Genomic DNA, 19,073 nt, shown 5'->3' on the forward strand with positions numbered 1-19,073 from the left:
TGGTCTGAATTGTTGGGTAGACCCTTTATGGAGCCAAGAGTTGGACTCGATGATCCTTGTGGGTCCCTTCCAACTCAGGATATTCTATGATTCGGACAACACTGTCAGACACAGGGCCTGATTTTTGGGTGGTCCTGTGTGGAGCCAGGACTTGGGATCGTGATCCTTGTAGGTCCCTTCCAACTCAGGATATTCTATGTTTCTGTGACTAGGCACATGACTGAAGTGAGATAGCCAAAACTGAAAGACTACCTTGAACCGTAATTCTAGCACCTGCCCTGCCTTATTTCCAAATGCGCATTTCCAAATTGACACACGCCCTGCCAGACACAAAAAAGCCCGGCTCCGGACGATGGCCTCGCCAGGAGGTAGGGCTGGCTCACACGAGCCACCTGTGCCTCATGGACACGGCTGCGCAGCGCAGCTGCCTCAGCACTAAGGCTTCACTGGCGGCTTCGCCAGGGCCCGGAGTCCGGGCTCATGAGGCCCATGCAGGCCGTTACGGGGGGCAGGAACGATCGGGCTGAAGAAAAGCCCAAGGAGCCGAGCACGGTGCTGTTGTAAAGGGGTGACATGAGGGAGCCCTGAGCGCGGCGGCAGGTGAGGGCAGCCGCAACCTCGCCGCCTCCACTGAGCATGCTCGGCCCCTCCACATCCGCCGCCGCTCGGCCGCCGAGAGGCGCGGGGGGGAGGTTCCCCGCCGGTAATAAGGCCCTTGGCAGGTGGTGGAGGCGGCGTGCGGGGCTCGCTGCCGCCATGAACCCCGGCGGCGGGGCGGGGGCGGCGCCGGCGTTCCCGGGCCCCGTGCAGTGTAAGTGGCGCTGCGCGCCGGGCGGGTTATGCGCGCTCCGGGGCCGGCGAGGCGGAAGCCGGCTCGAACCGGGGCCCGGGCAGGCCCCGAAACCTGAGTAGCGCAAGAAGCGAGGCGGGAGCGGAGGAGCCCGGGAACCTGGCTGGGGGGGAACCCGGGAATCTGGGTGAGCGCCCAGGGGCTGCGGGGCCCGGGCTGGGCATGGGCAGGACCCCCCAGGACCCCCCAGGGGGTCCGGGGCCTGCGGGGAACGTGGCCGCGGGCATGGGCATGGGCATGGGCATGGGCCGCAGCGGGCAGCTCCGCCCCTGGGGACCCCGGGCGCCAAGTGCCGGGGGTGCTGGTCTCCTTAGAGTCATAGAATCACAGAATCACTGCCCCTTCTGCTGTCGTTCCAGTTCCAGGAGGCACCACGGTGCTGGTGGAGCTCACCCCGGACATCCACATCTGTGGCATCTGCAAGCAGCAGTTCAACAACCTCGATGCCTTCGTTGCGCACAAGCAGAGCGGTTGCCAGCTCACGAGTGCGGCAGCTGGGGCCACCAGCACGGTCCAGTTTGTGTCAGAGGAAACGGTGCCCTCGACACAGGCACAAACCACGGCCAGGACCATCACCTCGGAGACCCAAACCATCACAGGTATCGCGGTGCTTCAGAGCACTCTGCTCGTGCAAAGCAGCGTTACATTGCTCCCTGCACGTGTCCCCATCACACTAAGGTGAACAAACTGGTCACATTAGTTGTCATATTTGTGCAAAGGAGGGAAGAAAACGAGTGGTGTGCAGCTGTGGTTTTGGTGTGGCAACAGATATGTAATTGAGATACGAGTTCACTTACAGTAACTCTAACATGTTGTATAACCAAGTTGTGCAAACTAATTAAAATTGTCAATACTTAGGAAAAGTAATTAAATTGCTATGCATTTTATTTTTTAAGAGTGTTTTTGATGAGAAACAGACTCAGAATTGCTGTCGGGCTCTAATCCAGGCCCTTTTATGTGAGAACACTGCATTCCCTAACATTGCTCCCACAAGTAATTGGCAGAAAAAAATATTACTCAAAATTTCTGTGTATGCGAAGGCTGAAGTAAGGTCCTGATCCCACAAACATGTAAATAAAACTACAATTTTGTTCAATGTATGCAGATTTGCCCTCCTATATATTGTTAAGTTTTGTTTTACCTTGGTCTGGGATTTTACTAAAATTCAAATTACTTGATTTTAAAGTTGTACAGATAGATTAGGACAGCAAATCTGAAAGAGCAGTGAAGCAAAATGAATTCAGGGCTCACTTCCAGGAATTTTTGTATTATAATCCCTCAACTCAGTGTGGGTTTTGGATGAGTCACTCTTGTGCTTCGTATTTACTCATCTTTAAAATGAGGGCAATTATATCCTTCTGCCCTTTTGGGGTGTAACATTTAATTGATTTAAAAGCTGCGACTTTGCCTGACAAAGTTTTACCCGTTATGAGTAATAGTTAAAAACAGTATAGTTGAAAGAAGCTGAACGTTTTAATTTTTTTATTTATTTATTTACATGATGCCTTTTTGACAATATTAGCCAGTGTTGAAAACCAAAGAGAACTTTATTAATGGAAGACCTGGACAGGCTTCAGAAGAAGCAGAATGTTTTAACAATGCAGTCAGATAGGATTCAAACAGGGAGACAAGTGGGCCTATGTAGGGTCATATGAATCTCAGCATTGCTCATGTGGTCTTTACAGGGTTTTCATCTGATGGCAGGATAGCAAGGGAGAGAAATGCCTTTCTTCTTCCAACTCCCCCATATCAATAAGAAGCCAGGAAGAAAAGTCTTGCTGGAAAAGAAAACGGAGTAGAGGAGTAGTTTATGAGATGGAAAGTAATTAGAAAGGTTTTACTGACTGGACAAGCTAATGTTATCAAACTGAGCTGTTTTATGTGTTTAGTTTCTGCACCAGAGTTTGTTTTTGAGCATGGCTATCAAACATACCTGCCTAGCGAGAGCAGTGAGCCTCCAACTGCTGCTATTGTCTCTACACCACCAAAAGCACGTTCAAGAAAATCGACTTCCTCGCTTACACAGAAGAAACTAAACTGTTGCTATCCAGGTAAGATGTGGATTATGTTGTCTTCATTATAACATTGATAAAATTGGTATAGTTATCTACAAAGTGGGTCTGTCTGTCTTAAGCACTTAAGATGCATGAAACTTAGAGGGCAGCCAACAAAGGGTGTGGTATACTACCATTGACATCAGTAGTAGTTTTGCTATTGATTTTGCACGTCCTTAGACTTTGGTCCTATACGGTGACATACCCTGGTGATGCTCCAGTGGGCTTGCATATTGACACTGGCCTGTGCATACAGCCGTTGCTGTTGAAGGGCAGAGTCAGGTTTCCTTTTTACCAGCTGCCATTGTTGCATGCAAAAAATTTTATATGTGCATTTTGCATTATATGCTTTGTCTTTGATCAGTTAGCTTGTGTATAAAGATGTCCCTGCCCATGGCAGGGGAGTTGGAACTAGATGACCTTTAAGGTCCCTTCTACCCAAACCGCTCTATGATTCTATGATGATAGTTTGAACCAAAGTATGTGGAGACCTTAATGAGTAAAAATCATTCAATATGCAATAAATGTGTGGAGACAGCCATCTAGATGAGTAGTGATCATTGATGGGAACAGAAGTTGCAGGCTCTCTTTTGGTAGCCTGCCTTCACTTGAAAGGCACACTTAAATGTGTGGCATTCATTTCTGGGCTTTAAACTTGTAACGCTTTCTGCTTGGGCAGAGTTCCTGAATGGTGGGCTGTTACTTGTTAACTTGAAATCATATGTGGAATTAATTAGATACCTCTGCATCCCTTGTGTATTTTAAAATGCATCTCAAATCCTAGGCAGAGAGTGCAGAGAACTTGTTTCAAAGCTTACAGAAAGACTTACGGAAAATGGTAATGTAGAGGAGGAATTGCCTCCCTGGGGAAGCATCAGAAAACTAAAGTTCATAGGTAAGCCAGTTTTAAGCAATTGTAAGGAAATGAGATGGGGAATTTGTTTTTTGTAAATACTGAATTTTAAAGAAAATCTTATTGAGAAGAAACCTAATGCCCAGAATCATAGAATGGCTCGGGTTGGAAGGGACCTTAAAGATCATCTAGTTCCAACCCCCCCTGCCAGAGGCAGGAACGCCACCCACTATATCAGGTTGCCCAGGGCCTCATCTAATATCATAGTATGTTGTTGTTGTTGTTGTTATTTTGTTAGATTTTCCATTAATTTAATGGTGTTCTTTTCTTAATCTTACTGCTGTCAGGTTGCCAGTTCAAGACTTCCTATGGTATGAAGGATATGGAACGTCATCTGCGAACCCACACAGGTTTACATAGTCGCTATATTTTATTTTTGGTTGGTTTCCTTTCTGGCTTCCTGCTAAAAAGAGTTTTCCTACAAAATAACATCTACAGATAAATCAGATAAGTTATACAAGTATATGTATATACTGGAGGTTTAGTTCTTAGTGCCTAGGGAATTGCCTTTTTTGGTAACCTACGGCCCAACTGGGTCATACCACTCACAGCTGTGAAACATGAGCACTTTACATACGTTAAGGCACTGTCGAACTTCATAGATGCAGACCATGTGCTTATCAGGGTGTAGTGTGGTGGTGTGTAAACTTAATTTGCCTTTGATATCAAACAGTGATTTCAACAGTTCACCTGCCATCCCCCAAAACACTAATTCAGAGTTCTAAGGGGAGACTGTGCCAAAAGGCCGCCTCAACTTTCTGCACTTGCATATGCAGCCTTTTGGAGCCTTAGCTGACTGGCTGTCAGCTGAAATCCTATATCCAGTTTTTGAAAACTGGCCACATTGCTATTAAAGTGTTTAGTGTTTTTTGTTTGCTTGTTTGTTATTTAGTAACATCTTTATGATGCAAAAATTCTTCATGTATTGATGCTGTCTTGTTTGTTTTTTGTTTGTTTGTTTTTTTCAGGAGACAAGCCCCATAAATGTGATGTTTGTAACAAATGTTTTAGTCGCAAAGATAAACTGAAGATGCACATGCGGTCCCATACTGGCGTGAAGCCTTACAAATGTAAACACTGTGACTATGCAGCTGCTGACAGCAGCAGTCTCAACAAGCACCAGCGCATTCACTCCAATGAGCGTCCTTTTAAATGCCAAATCTGTCCTTATGCAAGCCGCAACTCTAGCCAGCTAACTGTGCACCTCAGATCCCACACAGGTGAGCTTATAGCAAAATGTAGGTCTGTAAAAATTTGGAAGCCATTTGGAGGATTTTAAAAAGGTATACAGTGTGTTAAGATGCCAGGAGGTGCCTACTTGAATTCTCAGAAGCATTTAGGCATCTGGCTTCTCTCAGTCTCTTGGGCATATAATCTAGTAGGGCAAGACAGCTCTCCTGAAAATACCTAGAAGCAATTGGAAGACAGATCTGACTCTTAGTAGTTGTTCTTTTAAACTGACTTTGGAACTGCCTGTTAAGATGTTCTTAAACCAATAGAACTTAATAAATCAATAAATAATTAGATCCTTGAGAGCGTCTAGGGTCTTATCTGTGTTTCTCAAGTCTGGTCCACCATATAAGAAACACTGAAATTATTTTTGAACTTTGAAATTATAGTTAAACTAGTTGTGTCAGCGGAAACTTAAGATGCGTAATTTAATTTATATCTCATTAGTAAACTTGCAAGTAATTAGCAATTTAAGTTGCACCTTTTTTGACCTTTCTTTGTGGTGCCTTCCCCGTTCAGGCTAATGGATGTTAACTGTGGAGTATGATCAGTTGGAACTATATTTTTCCCATATCGTATTTGTTCTGTGGATAGAAAACTTTAGCCTCCAGGCGTATAAACATTGTATTGTTTTATACTTACACTATCTGTTTGGTTTCCTTTTAATTAGACTTCTCACTTAGGTTGTTTCTGTAAGAGTTTTGCCATAAAGATACTGTTGTACAGTTGTCTTTGTACAATTTTCTCTGTAGGTTGTTTTTCATCTACTCCAGGTTTAGGTTTGTGTGTTGTCTTCTATATACTTGATTAGTTCTGTGAATATTAGCTGCAAGGTGGTTATGGTTCATTGATTAATAGATTAGCTTTGAACCTATCGTGCATCTGATTTGGAATTCAAGTACTAAACAACATTAGTTCAGATGTGTGCAAGATGGGATTTATTTCAAACAGGTAAAAGAAATAAATCCCTTGTGCATTGTGAAGGAGGGGAGGGTTAAACCAATGTCTCTAGCAGAAGAGAATCTTTTATACTTCACAAGTCTGCTGTGATGGAACAGGCAGGATTGTCAGGCAGTTGTTTTACAAGCTTCCTTCTTTCTGTTGCTGTACAAGAAGACATGATGGTCAGTCAAAATAGTAAGGGGTGTTATGAGAAGGTAGCTGTTAGTAAACACAGCAGTTACAGAATTTGGTGTTGAGTTTTCCACATGGAATGTAGGAGTGTGCGTGTGTTTGCGTTTATGAACGTGGACAGGTATGCTTTGAATTTGGCCGTGGGAGAACCTCTGAATGATGATACTCATGCATTCCCAGTAGAGTTAGATTTTTGTTCCATTAAATATTGTGATAGTTGGAAAGGGTTTTTAGGCCGCCTTCTTTCTTTTTAGCAAATCATTCTGTTGCATCTTAAGCAAACGAGGTTATGCTGAAATTCAAGCAAGGCTTTAGTTTGCTCGTCTCTTCCATTTCTCTGAAATTAAATCCTTTTGTTGTTTTTTAAAAAGAAGCTTTTTTGATTAACTGAAAGGAGGCACAAGAATTTAGACAGTAATCATTTCATCCTTTTTAGGTTAAAAAGCTGTTATGCACACAGCCAATTTTAGGAGAAAAGTAAGACTGGTTTCTAGAATACATTCCTTACTACAATAAAATTAGTCATTCTGTAGGAGGTGAATGTAATTTACATTGCTCAGAGTCACATCATCTACATGACATTACTTGAACTAGTCATCTGAAGAGCTGTTTCCTATTAATTTGAGTAGAAGTACTATTAAAATTGTTAATTTTAATTCCAGGATCAGACACTCTTTTTTGTTTGATTCTGTCAGCGTTAATAATAAATGAACAGAAATTTAAAGAAACAAGTAATAAACCACTCTTAAAGTAAACAGAACGGTCTTTGCTCTATTCAATAAAATTACTAATTCTTTTTCTTATTGTGCTATGCAGTATGTGAAAATTAAGCCATTGAAATACATACAATGCCTTCATCAGTGAAGTAGATAAAAATTTCATGGCAGAGTATGCAGCTGTGACTGTAAAATAAACTAGATGAGCAAACAGTGCATCTTCATTAATAAAAATCTGTTTAATATAGATAATACGCTATGTATCTCTATTATTAAACAGATACATGGATTAGCACAGTAGGCCACAACTTCATATGAAAAATATGCAGCTAAACCTATGACATATGTAGCTGGATAAGAAAACTACGCAAAACCATACAGCTATTGTCATAGCTGTAAGAATTGTATGAAATATTAACTTATAAAATAACTATTTGTGGTTTTCTTAAAGAAGAAAAGGCTTGTTAAACAAATACACTCTGTCTCCTCCCTCCACCAAGCATGGCTTAGCACTCAGGAACACAGTTCTTCTCTTTCACAATAACTCTTCTAAACTTTATGCTCAAGTAGTTTAGAAAACTGTGTATTTAGATTAAAGAAAAAGGTAAAGGGTGTTTTTCAATAGGATTGGCTTGTTCGCCCTAGATTTTCTCAATGACTTCAGAAAAGAGTCCTTTTTTTATGCTGTTATTGACTATATGGATTGACAGATGTACAGCTTATTTTGACCATACATGTGACACAAGCCCGCAAATAAAGAAAATGCAAAACAGTGGCTTAGATTCAGGCAGTTCAAATGGTTATTTGTGTACGTGGTTTGACATAAACAGGCTACTAACGATATTACAGATGAGTACGTTCATTTTTCATGCTTTAGCAGTTAAGAATTTAACCTAACTTTCAGTCAAATAGGTTTTGGGTCAGGATTGCTCTCATAAAAATTATGCACTTATGAATATTTTATGTATCTGTTTGACCATGAACTGATACCACGTGAATACAAACAGATACTAGATTTACTTGAATCTGTAGAATATTATTAGGTATGATGTAAATGTCTTGGTTGCTGTAATGCTGGAAAAACAAAAGCTGCATGTTATTTCTCTGTATAAACACATTTCCCTGGAGTCCCATACTTGCATGCATGTTTCATTAGTCTCCCATTTCTCTCTTGCAGTTACATTTACGTATCTGTGATTCTTCCGTTTCTGTATAACTGCAGTACCACTGTGATTTGGCAGCCACCTGACACTCATCAAGATACGGACTTTTGTCCATACAACTCCCCACGTTCTGGACAAAAGTTTTCACTACTTTTCTGTGCGTGCCAGCAATAGCATTTGTGCTGCACCACATGAGGCAGGGCAAGGAATTAACCAGGCCAGAAAGTAAACCAGGCCAGCTTTTCTTGTCAGCTAATTTAACTCACCATGTGAATAAATGTCAGTACAAGAAAGGCAATAAGGACTGTATGGTTGAGCAGTGAGGTTGTTGCCCATTACTTGTCTGCAGTAGCCTGAAACTTACCTAGGCTTAAAGTTAACTTTGGAATCTCACTGTAAATCTTATACTGTAGACCTGAGACATGCATGTGTTTCTGTTGATTTCTTAGACTTGAAAAATATAGCAGCTGTTACAGTGTTTAATGAATTTTAAACCCTGGTTGAGGCATACTGTTGCCAAAGAGGGACAAATGAGGAAGAAACTCCAGTTGCTTTTTGTGAGCACACTGTACAGTTTTACAAAGTGAACTAGAAAATGAGAACATCTGAATATGGGAAAAAAAATACATAGATGTGGCTAGGCATTCTCTTGGAAAATCTGCATACAGATACATTAGAGCAGGTGATCAATACTGTGCCCTTAAAGTCCTCTGCATCTTCTAAATACCTGTAAACTCCCAACATATTTTCAACAAGTTGGCTGTGCGTGTTTCACTATGACCTTTTGTCTCCCCAGAAATAAAATGGATATTGGTGTCTCATCTGTAATTTGTAATGTGCTTTTTGTTGACAGGAGATGCTCCTTTCCAGTGTCAGATGTGTCCTGCTAAATTTAAAATCAACTCGGACTTGAAGAGGCACATGCGTGTGCATTCTGGTGAGAAACCTTACAAATGTGAGTTCTGTGAGGTCCGGTGCGCCATGAAAGGAAACTTGAAATCACACATTCGTATCAAACACAGTATGGAAAATACTCTGAAGTGTCCAGAGTGTGAGTTTCAGTGTGGAAACAAAACAAGCCTTCGACACCACATAAGAACTCATCAGCCTGAGCAGCCAGTGAAGTGCTCGGAGTGCAACTACTCTTGTTCCAACAAGGCAGCTCTGAAAGTGCATGAGCGAATTCACTGCAAAGATCGTCCTTTCAAATGTGAATTCTGCAGCTTCGATACCAAGCAGCGGAGCAACCTGACTACTCATGTGAGGAAAGCTCATGGAGACAAAGTCAAGACCAAGAAGCAAACTGTGGAGAAGAAGGAAGGAGATAGGCCAAAGCAAGGTGGCTCCAGGCAAGTTGCCAAATTAGATGCCAAGAAGGCATTTAAGTGTGATTTGTGTGATGCTTCCTTTGTCCGAGAAGATTCTCTTAGGAGTCATAAGAAGCAGCACAGTATGTACAGTGGATCTAAAAATAATGAACTGGCTGTTCTGCAGCTCCAGATGGATCCCAGTCGACAGACCAGTGCCCCGATTACTGTCAGTCACCTCCAGGTCCCAATTCAGGCTGCTCAGGCTTCTCCATACAATGAGGGAAGGGTCAAGATCATTGTGGGTCACCAGGTTCCTCAGAGTAACAGCATAGTTCAGGCTGCATCAGTGAATGTTGTGCCCCCCACACTAGTTAGCCAGAACCAGGAAGATCTCTCAGGCAACAGCCGCTTGCAGCTGCTGGGCCAAGTCAGTTTGCTGGCACCACCTCCACCTCCAATATCACAAAGCGAAGCAGTGCCTGTGGCACAACCAGCAGTTCTTCTAACAACCCATGATCAAACTGATGGAACTGCTTTACACCAAACTCTGATTCCTGCTGCACCTGTCAGCAGTCATGAGGCTTCAGCAAACCAAGCTTTCATCACCAGCTCTGGAATCAGCTGCTCTGACTTAGAAGGCCTTAATGCTTTGATACAAGAAGGAGCAACAGAAGTGACTGTGGTTAGTGATGGAGGTCAGAGTATCACGGTGTCCACTTCAGCTCCCCCTCCTCCTATCTTCTCATCTTCTCACACAGAAGCCCCTAAGCAGACCTACTCCATCATTCAAAGTGGACCACACACAGCTTTGCTGTGTCCAGCAGACTCAATACCAGATTAGTCACAAAGAAACTAACAAATTTCAGCCTTGGAGGCGCTGGTGATTTCAGCAGAAATGCATAGAACATAAGTGAATACAGAATTTGTCCTACAAAGCCAAATACCTTCCACATACGTGTTCTGCTTGTCTGTACGTGGAAACATACACCTTATATGTGGCAAAGAGGTTGTGTATGTTTGTGCTTCTATTGAAATCGGAGGCTATGTTCTTCATAAAATCTGAGCATCAAAGCAACTATTGAAAGCTTCACCAAGCAGTAAGCTTCCTGGACTAGGATTCTTGTATTGTGCTGGCAAAAATAAGAAAACCTCACCTTACGTTTAACTATCTTCACAGCAGACTTTCATGTATACACAAAAGACAATCGTCCGAGCCATTCCAAGCTATATTTTTAAGTGAGGTCTGTTTTGATTACATGCTATGTATGGATTAACTGAACCTGGCTGGTTGTAGACATTTCTTACAGATCAATAATGGAGCCCTACTGAAGGTCATGGGACCTGTTGCTTAATATTAGTAGAAGTGGGTAGCATGTGACACTTGATCTGGTAATGCTGATGCAGAAGACCAAGTGATGGTTTTTAGAAGACAAAATAATTTTGTCCATCAGTAATAACTAAGTTTGTTAGCAAGAACACTATTGCAAATCATGTATATGGCACAGTGATCTGTGTCAGAGGCACCTGTCTTTTAAAGAACAAAACAACCACAAATATATTTTTTACAAACACTACTTAAATTTTGTTTTTATTTTGATGTTGCTTGGGTGGAAAAAGTCCATTCCATTTTAGTGCTGTTCTTTTCAATTTAAAGGGGAAAAAGGAAAAGATCGAATTCATTCAATTCCAAATAATAATTAAAAAAAGATTCTAATCTGAGGTTTGCAACACTAGCATTAACTCAGATTGGATCATGAGATAGACACACGCATCATTTACTGCTAAACTAATGAATGAATGCTGGGCTGTATTTTGAATTATACAATATTATAGTCCTCTCTGATGAGTATTCTTGTAATGGTAGCTAGTAATATCATCACTACTCTACTATCTAGTTGAAAAACAGAATGTGTAGCTTGAGAAAATAGACAGCTTTATAGGTCCCTGGATCTGCAAAAATGAGTGATCATTCACAGCCAGACAGCATCCCAAGGACAGTTGTTAATATTTGTGAAGTCTGGAAAGAGACTTATCAAAACCAGCTCTGAGATTCTATCTTGGGGAATCAAAATCAAGTTAAATTTCACAGTATTTGCTAGTGGAAGACATTGAATGATAGCTTCATGTGCTAGAAACATGCTTGGAAAACTTACAGAGAATCACAGACTCAAGATTATATAACTAGGGCCACTTTCTGAATAGGCCTTGTGTTTGAATTTTATTTTTTTTTTAGCTTTTTACGGACTTTATTTTGCATATCTGGGGGTGTTCCCCACCACTTCTTTATGTGTGGTATGCACTTTTATGTACAGTGTGAGGCTTTCTGCTTTACAGTATGTCCAGGAAAATTCAATCATGACTTGCAAGCACAAGTTGTTCTTGAAAATGTGACCTTTGTCTTTTGTTGAAAGGTTGCTTAAATCTGAGTCTTCCAGTGTCACTGACTTAATTATTTATGGGAAATAATATTTTTTGGAGATCTATTCTGCCTTCCTAATTCTTGATTCATAATTAATGTTCTTTAAAAAAAAAAAATCCAAATAATCCAGGTTTTAAAATCTGATCTTTGATTTGAACTGGCTGACAATGTGCCCTTCCACTTAGGGATGTCAGAAAAGACCACACATCAGTTAGAAGGAGAAACTTCATGAATGCTTAATTAAAGAGGAATTATTAAATATTTATTTTGTAGCCCTATGCTGTATTGAAATGAGAGGTAAAAGTTCTGCGTTCACCGACAGCTGTGTTTCAGGGTATATTATTCCCTGCCCTTGTTCTCCAACTTTTCCAGTGGCACAGGTTCATTGCCTGTTGTTAATTATCTCTTCCCTACAGATAACTGATTTCTGGAGCTGACAAGACCCAGTTCCAAGTCCCTAGCACACCTATTTTTAAATAAATTAGAAGTAGGCGGGAGGGTTTTACTACGTTAGATTGCTGCAGAACATTCATTGAGAACAATAAATTGAAAGCCTGGACACTGAATTTTAATGCTGGCATTGGTGTTTTGTGGCTCTCAAGTCATGCCTCATTGTTGTGCCTGTAGCACAGACCTGATCATTACAGCTGTGTTGAAACAGCTTGTAAAGCACTTGGAAGATAAAAGGCATCACAGGTAAGTGCTTGATCTTATTATGTGTGGTCCCTGATAGCCAGGTTGTAAATGATCACTGTAGTAGCATAGATCAAACATTTTGTGATACCTTTGAATTAAAATGTACGACACAGGAACAGTTCTTTGCTATTAACCCACCTCCAGACATATGTGTACATGCACAAGTTAAACTATTGGGCTGTGTACAGTGTTTCTGTGCACTTCTGTGCAACAGTTACTGTAAGCACTAGCGATAGATGGTGCACTTCCAGTCACACATCAATAAATACGTATTTCTTCCCCAGCTCACTGTGTTTCTAGGCCACATTGCAGGGGAGGTGAAGCTTCCCCAGGAGCAAAACTTGCACTACCTTGTAAGTGCAAATGTAGTACAGCTTGGCAACTAGAAAGTTACACTGGTTTTCATACTGTCCTTGGTGTATACAAACTCTACGTGCAGGGTTTCGTGAGCATGAAGTATTTTGTATCATCTATAGGTGGTGCAAGAGATCCAGATAAACTGTAAAGTGTGGTCTGTTCTGCCTGATGATGTTTCCTGTTAAACAGTTCCCTGTTTTTAACTCTACCAGGTTCAGATGGTAAAAATATTTCAAAATCCGCTTTTATAGAAGTTACAGAAAGCTTAGCTGTAAACACTTTCCTTTCACTTAAGATAAAAAGCAACTAATAAAAACAATTTTCTACTGTTAAGATCCCATGAAGTAGATTTATGGCCAGAGCTTAATCTCATAATTTAATATTAATTGATAATTTTTGACTCACTGTCAATTAATTTTAGCCTGTATATATTCTGCAGCTGCAGAATTGTAGTACAGTGCAAGAATAATAGAGAGATGTTCACAAATTGGATGGTCAGAATAGCAATTATCTGTGTTTGCACTTGGCCAGTAGACCTGCACCCAGGGGATGCACCAGTACGTCCAGGAATCTAATGTCACACTTAAAGATATACAGCTCTGTTATCTGCATTTCAGTTTTAAAAAAAAAAAAAAAAGTTTACCTTCTGAAATAGGAAACCAGTAGATTTGTCATAAGGCAAAGACTAACCTTCATTCTGGTCCTATGTGTGCCTCTAAGATAAACAGGAAAGATAACAAAATGGTGTGAATGAATAGATGAAGCTTAGTGCTGCTGCTTCAACGTTGTTTAGCTGATTGCATTATGTTTAAGTGAACAATCTAGAGAGACTTCTTCCCTCCACCCCAAAAAAAGAAAAAAATGCTGATAAGCAAGGCTGAAGTTGGGGCAATTTTCATCAGTTTTCTGTTCAAATAATCTTGCTTTACTTTTGTGTTTGACAGTAATGGTCTTTGTGTTTTGGAGCTGGTAGAAGCAGATTGTTTTTAAACTCTGATATTCATTTAATACATTCTTCATGTTATCAACAGAGCTATCCCTTGAGAGGGCATGGTAATTCATAACAAGTGTCTCTGGTAGAGCTTCCTTGCATGCATGTAGTAAATAAATCGTACACCTTCCAAGAGTTCTGCCACAGCCACAGAACCCTGTAGCAATTTATCTCTTTCCAGGAGAAAATACTTGGATGGATTTTGTTCCCCTTGCTGCGGGATCTCCAAACCCTCTCTGGTAAGACACCCTCTGCATGTGTGGCACAGAGCAAGCAAACCCGGCTGCTCGTCAGGAGCACGTCTCACGCTGTACAAAATGGATGATGTTTACATGGGGTTATGTTTTCCTCTTAGAGCCAGTTCAGTGCAAAACTCAATATGCCACGGAGAGGTTCCTTCCACACATTCACAGCAGTTTTTGTTCTCTAGATAGCCTGTGTTTTTTTGAGGAGTTTGCTTGTGGAGCCCCAGACGTGAGTTATAGTGTGTTACAGTCCTCCCTTTTCTGTGAATGTCTCTGACTGCTTAAAGAAATGAGGTTAAACAGCAAGAATGTTAGCAAGAACACTAAGAAAGCAGTGGTGCATAGTGTGTATGCATTTCAGATAAAGCAGATCCTTCTCTTTTTTGCCTCCCAACCTTTTTTGATTTTGTCTTCGTTGTTACTCCATAACACTGCTTTTTAAAACCAGACCTGAGAATCACATGGGCAGAGACTTATCCTCTGCAAGGCCTACCAGAACGTGCTTTCCCTCTGTTTTTGTAGATTGAAACATGCAGCAGGAAAAATCCACAGTCTAGAGAAAATTTCGTCTTCAACACCTTTAATTGCCCTTTGGTGTGGCAGTTATCTGTGCGTGATCCTGCACAACGTCCCCAGAAAGATCCGGTGTTGAGTTGTAACAATAAACCAGCAGCACTCTGGATTAAGTCCTCTATCAGTGTTACCAGTATCTTTTATGCGGTTTTGATAAACACTTTAACTGTCATTTGCATCAAAATGGCAGGTTCCTGCTCAAAATCAGCATCAATTTGTCCTGTGCACAGGGGGGTTACTGGGGATGCAGATGCACTCCTGGGTGATTGAATGGGATCAAGTCCTCTTGTGAGAGGAGGCACAGAAACGAGAGAACTTGGCCCAAAGATAGCTCCTTCAGGATCTGGGGGAAAACCAAACTTATGTTGAACACACGTGGGTTTTTTCATTTAAAAAATTAGAATATTTCCCAATCATTTTGGCAAAGTTATTTATTGCTCTTATGATCTGACTGCAGTGGAAAGTACCTTCTGTTGTGGGATTTTAAATTGTTCTTTTTAAATGATAGAAGCATGCCAAAACATTTTTATCTAGAAGACAAACAACTGGGGAAAGCCTCCTTTTTTTAGATGCATTTATTTTATTCCATACTTTTTATTTTGGGGATATTTATTTGTGTTTGCATAGTCTATCATCCTTTTGGAATGTGATGCTCTGGTGTTTGGGAAAAAAAAAAAAAATGCTATGTCCTCAACAGAATGGCTTCTATCCTATAATTTCAGGCATATTGACTGGATACTCTAATGGCCTTTTACATCTCCAGTTAGAAAATCTTTAGCCTTGTTATTTAAATTTTAAGAAGAGAAACCAATATTGTTAGGAGAAACTGATGTCTCCTGTCGCTTATCCAGATGACCTTTCATAAGGTGATAAAGGTTTCTATAGTGACCCTAGGAAATAATGTCTCAGGTATCATTGTGAATTAAAAGTCTGTAGCAGGAAAAGCTTTCTTCTCTCTCTCAGGTATCCAGTTCTGCCTTCGCCTTTATTCCAGTTGCTAGACATGGAGAAGGTCTCATAAAACATACAGTATTTGGTTACATGGCTGTCTTTCATCTTTTAGAGACTTCACAATGTTGTAGGGAAGTGGAAAAAAAAAAGTATGACAAAGCAAAGGCTTTTTAATGCTCTGTACTATTAGAATAGCATATAATATGTATGTTCAGGGTCATATTGTCTGCTGCTGTGAAGCCACTGAACTTTGTGACCCATGATATGAGGTAAATTGTTGCATAAGCTTCAGGATTTTGGTTTGTATCTATAAGAAAGAGGAATTATCTAGTATTGCAGATTCAGCTTTGGCAAAATTGTGGGGATTGTTCTCAGTCCCTGCTCTCAGACTTCAAGTAAACTTGTTTTTAATGCCTGAAAGTGAAAACTTTCCCAGTTAGTGCTAACAGTGGGTGAGTTCTGCAGGTAAAAGTTGAATGTTATCTGGAAAATAATTCTCTGGGGACCTGAGGCTTTTTTGTTTGTTTGTTTGTGTTTAAGTTTACAAGGATAGAATTAAGCCTTCTCCTTCTCCTACATGAAATACTGTATAATGCCATGAATGCCTTTCAGTTTATCAAACCTGATATGACAGATGCCTAAAACAAAGGTTGGAGAAGCCCCCAACATTTTCAGTTTGACTTTTCCATTGATACCTTCCAAAATGGAGGAGAACTGTTAAAATACTTGTTAAAGGCGATACTTGGAAATAAAGGCTGGCCCTATAAAACAGCTGTACACTACGTATCTCTGTTGGTCAGAGCTGTTGAGACAATTGTCTAACAATTTTATTTTGTCCGCAAAATGGAAGCTTAGCAAAGCTGGAAGTCCCTGTCCCTTTTTTAGATGTCAGGTTCTGAAAGAAAATATCCACCCTCCACCTCTTCTTAAGCCAGATCAGAATTTCATACTTCCAAAGTGTGTGTGCACTTACTGGACATGTTTATTGTTATGTTAGTCATATGTGTATTGGAATAGTGCTGCTGAATTGCCCACCCAGAGAAGTGACGTGCATCTCAGAAGTATGTTGTGAGGCTGAGTATAACTTGGATACCTCAGTGATGAGCAAGATGCAAATACCTAGATGGATACTAGAGATAGTCACAGCTCACGATGGCCTAGAGGAAAATTTGAAAGAACAGGAATGCATAAAGCTGAACTGCATAATGCATAACAATCATAATTAATAGATTAAAGTTCTTTGCGAAACAAGCTTTTTATTTTAATAAAGGAGAGGGACTACAAATTGTGACAGCATTTGAGAAAAACAACAATGTAAGATGCTGTGTGAATGTTGTAAAGCTAAGTAGGTGTAGAAAATGTACCTTGTTTTTAAATTTTTGCAAGACTGACTTAAAGTTTATCACCTGAAGTAGTAGCACTTTCCCTCATCTTGAGGCACATAGGATCATTTTGTTTCTGCAAGTACATACAGTTGCTGAGGGGTTATGAAGATATTACCAATCTTTGCTTCTTGTTTCCTTAAAAAAAATAATAATAATAAAAACTTCAGGATTTATCATATGAATCAATTTACCTAAGCAACGTTATTTTTTTTCTTAGTTGAAAAATCACATAGATCAGCCATTGATATAACTTTAATTGGATAGGGATATTTGTGATTCTTTTTTCCTTTTTTTTTTTTTTTTTTAAAAAAAAAAAAAGCCTGCCAGCAAAATTGCTTTTTGGTGATGACTCTGCTTGAAAAGTGCTCTGCAGGGGCCCATTCCCAATTGATTATCTTTCACAGCTAATAGCTTCAAAGGCTATTTGGTGGACAGTCCAGTTTTACATTTAAATGTAAATCTTGATAGCCTTGACAGACTGATGATCAGAAAAAAGGGAGGAAAAAACAGTAAAATAAATGTACAGCTGGTATAACTTTCACCAGCTCCTCCAGGGGCAATTGTAGTAAAATTAAAATGGTTACAGTTTGACAAAGCTCTTTATAGTGGATGGTTAGTGAAAACTTTCCTCAAAAGATCCAGCATTAATAAGTTGCTAAATAGCGTGTCAGCCCTAAAAGTTCAGTACAGTGTCAATGGCTCCCATTTGTGCTTCATTTGGATTCAGGAGTAAAGTTCAAAGCACTGGAGCCACCACCGGGGTAAAGCCAGTCTTTTGATGAAGCTGCAGCAGAGAAGGCCTCTGGTAAAAAACCAAGTTCACTTTTGCAGCCAAGACCTGGTAGCGGCCCAGGTGGCAGCGGTGTGGGAAGACACGGGGCCTTGCCACCATTTCCTGTGGAATGGGAGAGGTGCCTCAGCTCTGCCTTGGTCCTAGCTGGTTCTACCTTTCGGGCACACTTAGAGCTGAGCTGTTGCATCGATGTCACAAATTATATATGTATTTTTCCCCACCATGCTCATATGTGCAGCTGCAGTGGGGTTTGGTCTCACATTGTGCCAGGAGGGCTGGCGGCCTGGCCGTGCCCTGGTGGGAGTAGGCACTAGGCCTGGACTTGTGGAGGCACAGCCTGGGGTTTGACAGCTCTGAAAAGACTTGCCCATGTGGCCCTGGACCAAAGCTAACGATGATTGGAGAGGGCCAATTTTATGAATTGGGGGAGATTTCAGCATGGGGACATATAGATTTCAAACTACCCATCGTCTCAGAAGTGGATAGGGCAACAGGAAGACACTGAGGGCTTTTCAGCAATGCTGTGCTTGTCTTTGCTGTGAAATGGCTGGATGGTGGCAGCCTGGAGGACCCTGCAGAGACAGCTCATGTGTTTTGTCGTTGCCGTTTTGCCAAATAACGTCTTGCCTCTTTTACCCTTTGCCTCAGCCTTATCCTCTCCTTGCACATTCCCCATCTGACCACAGTTCGTGGCATTGTTGGCTCTGCTGTCCGGGACTCTCCAGCTCCTGACACCCTCACCTGCCCCTGCACCACACTAGGATAGAGAAACACCCATCAAGGATGGAGTGCACAATTAATGTCCATCACTATGAGTCCTACTCTCGGGAACCCCAGGGAAAGGCTCTTCGCAACAGAAAACTACTGATATAAAATCTTGTCCAAAAGTAATTCAACTTTCTTACTTCATCATTCCCATCTTGTTTAATATCTAGTGTACTCTAGGACTCCTTGCATAGCAGCAAAGTGAGTTTTGAGCTGTTTGTGTGAGTCAGTGGCGGGTCCCCTGACTACCAGCAGGGTTACAAATGCAACAGTTTCTCTAACCTCCTTAGACATCCTCTCCACCTGCTCCCCCTGGTTACATAAAATGCTCTGAAACTGTTGTTAGTCAGGAGTGTTACCTCCGTCTGGCACCAAAGTGTGCTGTAGAGAAGCTGTAATCTCAGCCTGAGAGTCTCTGTGCGTGCTGCTGCTCCCTGTGCTGTGCTTCCACAGTCTGTGGGAGAAAAGGTGGTAAAGGAATTCATCTCTAAAACATCCCAACAACTATGAGTAGATGCCTTATTTTTT

The 19,073-nt window shown here is 41.2% G+C and overlaps 1 protein-coding gene across 1 annotated transcript; it reads left to right on the forward strand.

Moving 5' to 3' along the window:
* The first annotated feature begins 662 nt into the window (after nt 1-662).
* On the forward strand, nt 663-12,358 carry ZFP64 (ZFP64 zinc finger protein). The gene is made up of 6 exons (XM_035548435.2): nt 663-811; nt 1,210-1,449; nt 2,740-2,901; nt 4,105-4,167; nt 4,786-5,037; nt 8,914-12,358. The coding sequence occupies exons 1-6, from the start codon at nt 757-759 to the stop codon at nt 10,209-10,211; spliced, it is 2,070 nt and encodes a 689-aa protein (XP_035404328.1). The 5' UTR covers nt 663-756; the 3' UTR covers nt 10,212-12,358.
* Nucleotides 12,359-19,073: the final 6,715 nt, after the last annotated feature.

Source organism: Cygnus atratus, chromosome 16 (genome assembly GCF_013377495.2).
Source record: "Cygnus atratus isolate AKBS03 ecotype Queensland, Australia chromosome 16, CAtr_DNAZoo_HiC_assembly, whole genome shotgun sequence".
NCBI classification, from domain to species: domain Eukaryota; kingdom Metazoa; phylum Chordata; class Aves; order Anseriformes; family Anatidae; genus Cygnus; species Cygnus atratus.

Excerpts from the sequence above, each read along its gene's own strand:
- ZFP64 (XM_035548435.2), top strand. The coding sequence starts at position 757 with ATGAACCCCGGCGGCGGGGCGGGGGCGGCGCCGGCGTTCCCGGGCCCC. Across the intron at positions 2,902-4,104 it reads ACTAAACTGTTGCTATCCAG|GTTGCCAGTTCAAGACTTCC; the intron begins GTAAGATGTGGA and ends TACTGCTGTCAG. Across the intron at positions 4,168-4,785 it reads TCATCTGCGAACCCACACAG|GAGACAAGCCCCATAAATGT; the intron begins GTTTACATAGTC and ends TGTTTTTTTCAG.